The following is an 8,583-nucleotide window of genomic DNA, read 5'->3' on the forward strand; positions in this document are numbered from 1 at the left end:
TGGCTGTCCTGGAACTCACTTTGTAGACCAGGCTGTCCTCGAACTCAGAAATCCGCCTGCCTCTGCCTCCCGAGTGCTGGGATTAAAGGCATGCGCCACCACGCCCGTTCATTCCTTTAAGATATATTCTATGGGCTGGTGAGATGGCTCAGTAGTTAAGAGCACTTGGTGTTCCACCATTGGTCTAGAGTTCGAATCCTAGTACCCACACAGTGGCTTACAATTGTCTGGGACTGGACGATGCCTTCCTCCAACCTCCCAGGCTTCTGAACACACGTGATGCACACACTTACACACTTACATGCAGGCAAAATATTCATATTCATAAAATACAACACAAAGGAAATAAAAAATGATATATTCTAGATATTTCTATCTAGTCTAGAACTCGCATTCCCACTTGTTTTGACCAGGTCGACTTCTAACCCCCATTCAGCCAAATGGCTGAGCGCTTGCAGTCTGTTTTACTGCTATTCTAGTTTAACTGACTCGGATACAAGCTGTGGCTTCCATGGCTGCTTCAGAAGAAACCAGCTGAACGAGTGAACTCGTTGGGCATTGCTTCGATGGAAAGCTATGTGAGGCAGGTGATGGGGTTGGGAAGGGGGATAACTTCTATTGCTAGGACAAAAGTCAGTTTTGAGGAAGACTTAAGGGATTCTGGAGCTTGGTGTGGGAATGTGGGAACAAGGCAGAGAATTCTCCACATTGCAAACAGCCAACGATAGGGTTGATGACGCAAAATCAGATTTTCATAGCTTCATGCGTCGAGTAGTGAAGACAGCTATTTGTTAAAACTGGTCTATGCTCTTGCTTTATTATGTTCTGAACATACGATTGAGACATTTATAAAGAGGTAAAAGATGGACTTTAAATCCCACACCACTGCACCAGAAGTAGGCTGGGAACAAGAGCTTTCATATCCCTGTGTTGTTCATTTAAATTGGCAGCCAAAGGAGCAGAGTCCTTGCTACCATATTTCTATGTCCCCCTGAATACAAATAGGCTGGAAACCTTTGGAGCTTGTCCCTTTGAGATGTCTCACCAGTGACATCACAGTGATTGTCACCTCCCTCAGACTACATTAGGCCCTGCCCAGAGTCCAGGAGCTCAGACAGCCGGGGAGACAGCTGGAGGTGAAGAGATTGAGGTCCTTGGTAGCCTGAGTGTGCCCCTGCTCCTCTTCAGGTAACAGCAAGACTTCATACTTAGCAAACTCTTCCTGTCTCTGTCTCTCTCTGTGTGCAATTTTTCAAATTGAAATGTTAACTAATGTTTATAGTATTTCTCAGTGGAACCAGTAATCATGATATAGGGCATTTCCTAAGCTGCAAACCGAATACTGATTCCTATTTTTCTTTGATATGTATTATCTATTTTTCTAGTTTTATATATTTTTTCCACATCCCAGAAGAAAACCAATGTCAAATTTCTTGTACAGTTTGTTGCTGTTTGTAAGGCTTTGGTTCATTTATAGGACAACCATTTTGACTTATAGAGAAGGCAAAAGAGGAAGCCAGAGCTCGTGTGTGGGCTCACGGCAGAGACATAGAACATGGGTCATTGAATATCCACTTAACTCTGCTCATTCTTCCCAAAGGGTGTGGATGTGTGTGAAAGTAAGATCCCAGACTGCATTGCCATATACCTTGATAGAACTGCACCCAGAGGGAATTCATCAGATTAAAGTTCTATTCATTTAAAAATATACAAAACAACAAATAATTAAGGTTTCCATCAAAGTACAAGAAATAGTAAAGGTTAAGCCAGAGGAGAGAGAAGTTTGGTGCTCAGCCTGTAGCCAGAGAGGCTGGAAAAATGGAAGAGTGGAAAAGATGCAGGTAGCTGAAACATGAATTATAAGAAACGCCAGATAACTATCATTTATCAAGAAACAGATCATTGGCGGCACCCCAGAAGTCCATTTCAAATCATTTCCTTTCTGCCTTCTGCCCCCAAGTGTGGAGCTTGACTGTCCTTCCTTGTTTGGAACTTTTACCACTTGTGGTTGTGTTCCTAAGCAACACAATTAAACTCCTGGTGCTTGCCTTTGTGTAAATGGAGTCACCTTCTCAGCTCCTCCTGTAAATCCTCCTTTCATCCCACAGGTATGGTGTGAGATCCTGTCATCTTGCTCTGTAGCTGGAGGTCATAGATTTTCTTTACTCCACAGCGTTCACATGAATGTGAATGCCACAATTGCACCCATTCTACTGTTGGCAGCCAGCACTTTCAATTATGTGGTCTTGAGGGTCCATATTCAGGATGCCTTTGCTGTAAGCATTTCATCTAACAGGACTTCCTCCTCTCTCTGAACACTCATGAACATTCTGCCCTCTTCTGCTACTTTCTTCTGCTTATTCTCTCTTTCAGACAGCTGTTTTTTGCAAAGGTTTTTTTGTTTTTTTGTTTTTTTGTTTTTCCTAGTAATTGACAATGTACATCATGCTAGGGCTGAGAGATAATTAAAAGGGCAGGGGCTGGCAAGATAGCACAGCAGGGTTGCACTTGCTGCCAAGCTTCATAACCTGAGTTTTATCTCCAGGTGCCCTGGGAGGAAAGAGAGAACTAACTCCTAAAACTTGTTCTCTGATCTCTTCATGTGTACTGTGACACACGTGTGTCTCCTGCACCAGCTGCATACATAAATAAATGTAATAAAAATTAAGAACAAAAAGGAAAGGAACTATAATTCAGTCATCATTGGCTATATTTTAAAATGAGATTCTATGTGTTCACTAGCACAGTCTGGTACAAACCTGTATATTATACTAGCAATTACATAATCAAAGCTGATTATTCCACTGGTATCTATGCAATTAACAATTTGGTCCATTGATGATACAACAAATACAACAGGTACAGTTAATTCAGCCAGGCCAAAAGTTGCTACAAAGTTTCGATCCTTTGAACGTTGACCTTTTTGCAAAGCAGTATTCTTTCCATCAAAATTTTCTTCCACGCTAAATCTTGTTCTACAATAATAGTATCCACTTAAATCATTTAAAATATAGAAGATTTAAATTTTATTTTGATTGTATAAACCAAGCGTCAACTTTACCAAAATTAGTAACCTGATTGACAGCATTGCCTGCACTCTTAGAGGATATTTTCCTGCATGTACAATCCGTGTGCACTGTGAAGATGCCCTCTCTCCTGCCTGAAATGTTTACAATCTAGGCACATCCTGAGCTTGACTAAAAATAGCTGGCACAAGCCCTTGTTGAAACAGAAATGTTCATGAGGTTAACACTTGTTCTTTGGACTGAGTACCTGTTGCGCGAGGGACTTCTGGTTGACCTCTGCAGGCTTTGTGCCAGTGGAGGCTTGTACGAAGTCATGCAGCTGTTGGAGCTGCTTCATGCTTTCAGCAGGGTTGGATGAAGACCTAAGGCAGCTTTAAGTCTAAAAGATGATGTTATCCTCCTCCCAAATGTGATCCAAAGAAAGAGCAATTCTAAACTATAAGGTTTGTTTCTGTTTGGGGGTCCCTGATTGCAGATAGTCCAAACAGCATAGTTAACAAGTATACTTAAACATGCAGAAGATGAAGAGAGAAAAAAAACGCAATATTTTATTTCTTACCCAAAACAGTGCAATTAATACAGAATAAAAATATTGGTCTTGGGATGACAGCAGGAAGAGAGAGCTGTTTCTCTGAAGAATATGGACAAGCACAAGCAGTCTAGTTTCTCTTATAAAACAAAACACTTCATGGAAACTGGCTTATAGTCCCAGAGGTTTAGCTCATTATCACCATGACAGGAAACATGGCAGCATACATGAAGAAAGGTGCTGGAGAGGGAGCTGAGAATTCTACATTTCGATCCCCAGGCAGCAAGGAGAGACAGTATCATACAGGGTGTAGTTTGAGCATGGGAGACCTTAAAATCCCAGCCACATTTCTTCTATTAAGGCCAAACCTTTTGTAACAAGGCCATACTTCCTAATACTTCCCTATGGGCCAAGCATTCAAACATATGAATCTGGGGTGGGGGGCATAACTATTCAAACCATCACAAGGTCCTTCTTCCCAGGTGACTGTAGATTTATATCAAGTTGATGCTGAAACTACCATGACAGTGCCCTCATGTTAGCTTACTTTCTTCTTGGAAGAAGCTATCTCCAAACCCAGTCACATTCTTAGGTATTGGGGATCAAGATTTCACCAATAAGTGTCAGGGGAAGGGTTGGGGAGTCATCACAAACCCTCTCCTCTTCCATGACTTCCGTTTCCTTTGAAGAGAGACCGAAAAGTCTTCCAGGAACATTCACTTATCCCGTGTTGCTTCTCTCTGTTAGGGAGTGAAGACGAGCCAGTGTCCTTGGTGTGCGATTAGAAGTCCTTCTGGAGTTCTCACCCAGACATTCTGAAGATGGAGAGGTCTACCCAGGAGCTGTTTATCAACTTCACAGTTGTCCTCATCACCGTTCTCCTTATGTGGCTCCTCGTGAGGTCCTACCAATACTGAGGGGTCATGCTATACTCCAGGGAGTGACTGCTGTGTGCCCCAAGCTTCCACTGCTCTTTTGACATGGGATGCTGCTCTTGGCTCCTCCAGCATCTCTCATGCACACTCACAATGCCTGACACACCGCTGCACTAGGTCCTTGGCGTGTTTTCTAAAGATGCTGCTTTTGTAGGCTGCCCAAAGCTTGCCAGCCAGTGAGCCTTAGCTTTGTTCCCTAGCAAATGTACTATTCAAGCCACCAGGTTAAAATTAAACTGAATTCTTAAGATGCAGAGTAACAACAAGTTGCTGGTCTATGTCTACATACCTCCCCCAACTCCCATCAAACTAATCCAACCCTGAGGGAGAATGTCAGAGGAAGTCCCTGTCAGCCCCGGAGTTCCATGTGAATAAATTAAGCCACTCACAAAAACAGCGTTTAAAATTTATTTTAGCTTCAATGTGACCCTTGGTTGGGACCAAAGTGACAAATAGCACATTATTTCTAGCATTTGAGATTAGCCAAGATGCTCCAGCTGCCTAGGATCTGAAAGAAAGCCAAGTCAGAGTGTCATATTTTAGATAATTCCATTGCTTCTCAAACCTTTCCTTCGAGAATTCTATGACCAGCGGGCGAATAACTCCATCCTGCAGAAGGGTTGGGTCAGAGCCCAGAGTGCCCACTAAAATTACAGAATTTCTCTGAAGTCTTGTGCTTCATACATAAGAAATGGGCTCAGGAGGTCAATAGATTGAGTCGGTAAAGCCCTTACCTTGTAAGTTCAAAGACCCGAGTCTGAATCCTCAAGATCTATGTGAGAACCCAGCACCGTGGTATGAGCCTGTACCTTCAGTGATGGTGAGATGGGAAGCAGAAACAGGTTCTGGAAACTTTCTGGCTGGTCAGTCTAACCTACTTGACAAAGTTCAATGCCATGAGGGACTCCTTCTCTAATAAAAGGTGGGAGGCACCAGCAGAATGACACTTGACATTGTCCTCTGACCCTTCACATGTATGTGCACAGATGTGCATGCACTCACACACCAAAAAAAGAACAAGAAACACATATTCTACTCAACATTGCCATGTCTATCTGCATGTGCATATTTAGAATAGTTAATCCCTGAGTAAAAACGGGAGCATGAATCATGCCCCTACGAATAGCATATTCCAATTTAGTCATTGTCCTAATGCAAATAGAGCTAGACACAAGGACAGTTTCAAGAAGGGAAAAATGGAAAATACACATCTGCATACATGTTTACGAGACAAACATAGCATGTTGCTAGTACATCCCATGCTAGATAGGCCACATCTGTTATTTATACCGGTTTTGTTTTAATCACAGGAAAGGGAGATATTAAACCTCCGGTTTCATAATGCCCCTCACAAAGGCATGTCTTGCTAAGAATCTGATCTATCACGGCAACACTACCTACATAGCACCCTACCTCTCAGCCCCGTCTGCATTCATAGAAAATCAATAAACCGGGGGAAGTTTTTTTTTTTTTCAAGCTATCGATGATGCATTCTTTCCAGACCAATTAAGTGGAAATCTCAGTGGTGGGGCCTAAGCACCCGAGTTAAAACAGTGGACACAACCTGAACAAAAAGCACACCATCCTCCAGATGACCTTAAGGGTTGAGGGTTCAGAGCCAACCATTGCTGCTCAGACTGGCATGTGGGTGTTGTTGCTTGAAAGGAGATTTCCAGACAATTCTAATATGCAGAGGCACTAAGAACTGATACACTTTTGAGAAAGTGCATTTTAAGAGATTCCAGACAAAACATGGCCCCTGATGCCTTAGAGTTAGGTCACCCATGTGGATGTGTGTCTTTAATAATCTATTGTATGGTCCACACTCTCAGCGGTCTAGTGGGCCCTTGGAGGATGGTTAAAAGTACGTGCTTTGCCAGGCATGGTGGCGCACGCCTTTAATCCTAGCACTCAGGAGGCAGAGGCAGGCGGATTTCTGAGTTCGAGGCCAGCCTGGTCTACAGAGTTCCAGGACAGCCAGAGCTATACAGAGAAACCCTGTCTCGAAAAAACAAACAAACAAACAAAAATAATAATGTGCTTTACCTGAAGAACACCTCTGAGGATCTACTGATGCTTGTGCGTGTTTGAGAAGATCTGCGTGTGGTGGGCTGGGGAAGAATGGGCACACAGAGAGACACACATACCCTTTAAACACTGAACCTCATTCTACATGTTCCCTAAAGCCTGAGTCCTGGTGCCACACTTACACGAGAGGCCACTTGGTAAGTCCACTGCACGTTGTTTCTGTCTGAGGTTCTGTGCACTTATCACACCATGAGAAGCCATGGGACCTGAAGCTTAGAGACCTCACTAACAAGGGGTCAGTGGTTAAGCTACAGATCTAAGATGAAGACGACTGTATCTCCTTAATCTTTGCTGGTGACAGCTCTATTGGGTATGTTCAAACCATTTGATGGTGTTTCAAGTTACACTGAGCTTAGACTCTGGCCTTGAAATGCCAGGCCATATTTAATAACAGCGGTCAGATCAATGCTCCTGAAATATTGGTTTAATTAGATAAAGGTAACGTTGCAAACCTCTACATAATTTCTCTTTCCTTACTGATCCCCACCCCATTTCTGTCCCTAACACATAGGAAGATTGCTAAATGTACATTACCAGTGTTTCAGGATACACCATGGATCACCTTCCCAGGGACAGGGACAGCCACTAACAAGCTCAGTGAGGAGCTAGAAGTGGCATCTAGTACTTTCCACATGGAGGAGTTTTAGTCTTTAGAGTTAAATAACAACTTCACTTCAAAGACTCTCTTTATGTGTGACTTTTTTCGGTTTCTTGGGCACTCTGACTCGTCACAGTACCCTTTGCTGTCCCCCAGTGTTGGTCCCAGACCCTCAAAATGGGCTTGGATGTCCTAAACATGGTGTTTGATCTCCTGTAGAATGGAGAGAACTGGTTTCTTGCTGCTGACTAAAGTTCAGTCCATAGACTTCAGCCCATTCTAATTTGTTTCTTTTTGGCTCCTCTATCCATTCATTGATTCATTCACTCATTCAAATACTCATTTTGAAACTGCTACGTGTTGAACATGGTACACAAACGCTGGAAAGAACATCAGTAAAACAAGTAAGTCCCACCCTCGTGGAGCTCATGATTTAGGGAGGAAGACGGGTGTATTAGTGCACAGCTGGAGTGCTCTAATACGGTTTCTGGCAGGAGAAGGAGCGCGTGGAGGGTAGTCTGGGCAAAAGGAGCAGCAAAGAGCAGAGAGCATGGCAGAGTCTGGAAACTGAAAGGATCTGCAGAGTGGAAAGGAAGGGCGCCCATCTCATTATGCAATGTGACCGGCAGCACTCATACTATATAAAGGCTCAGGTTCTGATCACAGCTCTTTTACTGCCAAGTTGGACCACCCCTGGGATCGCTCACCCACAGGGAGGGACCTCTTACCACCCATAGTTGTTAGAGCCATGTCTGTTTTACACTGAGCTTAGACTCTGGCCTTGAGTTGCCTGGACATATTTAATAAGAGTGCTCTACACTCACCGTCTCACCAACTGAGCAGGTCTGTGTGGTGTAATGTTCTCCTCATCCTGGGATGTCAAGACCTAAGTATTACTCAGAGCTGAGTTGCTCACACTATAGTGCTAAATAACCATTAGATTTTTTTTTTTTTTAAGAGTGACAGCTTGGTTAGTGTTGGTTAGATTTTGCTTCTGTTATTTTCTAATCTTGCACTAAACTGTGCATCTTTGAAACATCTCATTTTTATCTACTGAAATTGGTAAAGGTTCTCTAAAGAAGGAGAGCTGACAGAATGAATATTATAAAAGGCATATATTAGCTTGACTTACATAACACAGTCTGGGCTTCCCAACAATGACTTTCTGTGCACGGAGAGGCAGAGAACCCAGTGGAGGCTCAGTTCACCAAAGTGGATGCTGTAGAAGTGTTGAGGGCCTGGAGGATTCCGGGAGAATATTTCTTCTGTGCTAGAAGGCTGATAGAGCTGGTACCGGGCTTCGGTCTCAGCAAAAGGAGACAGCAGCAGTGGCAGCAGTAGAGCAGATGCATGCATCAGCAAAGGAGCAAAGGTGGGCAGGTGAACTTAGCATTGCTTTTCCCTCAT

At 43.3% G+C, this 8,583-nt stretch overlaps 1 protein-coding gene across 1 annotated transcript; it reads left to right on the plus strand.

Annotated features, from left to right (window-relative positions):
* The first annotated feature begins 1,025 nt into the window (after positions 1–1,025).
* Sln (sarcolipin) lies at positions 1,026–4,753 on the plus strand. The gene is made up of 2 exons (XM_021207985.1): positions 1,026–1,188; positions 4,303–4,753. Exon 2 carries the CDS (start codon positions 4,377–4,379, stop codon positions 4,470–4,472), a length of 96 nt encoding a protein of 31 aa, XP_021063644.1. The 5' UTR covers positions 1,026–1,188; positions 4,303–4,376; the 3' UTR covers positions 4,473–4,753.
* Positions 4,754–8,583: the final 3,830 nt, after the last annotated feature.

The sequence above is a fragment of the Mus pahari genome, chromosome 10 (genome assembly GCF_900095145.1).
Source record: "Mus pahari chromosome 10, PAHARI_EIJ_v1.1, whole genome shotgun sequence".
NCBI lineage: Eukaryota > Metazoa > Chordata > Mammalia > Rodentia > Muridae > Mus > Mus pahari.

What these genes read in the sequence shown, in the direction of transcription:
- Sln (XM_021207985.1), top strand. Translation starts at nt 4,377, where the DNA reads ATGGAGAGGTCTACCCAGGAGCTGTTTATCAACTTCACAGTTGTCCTC.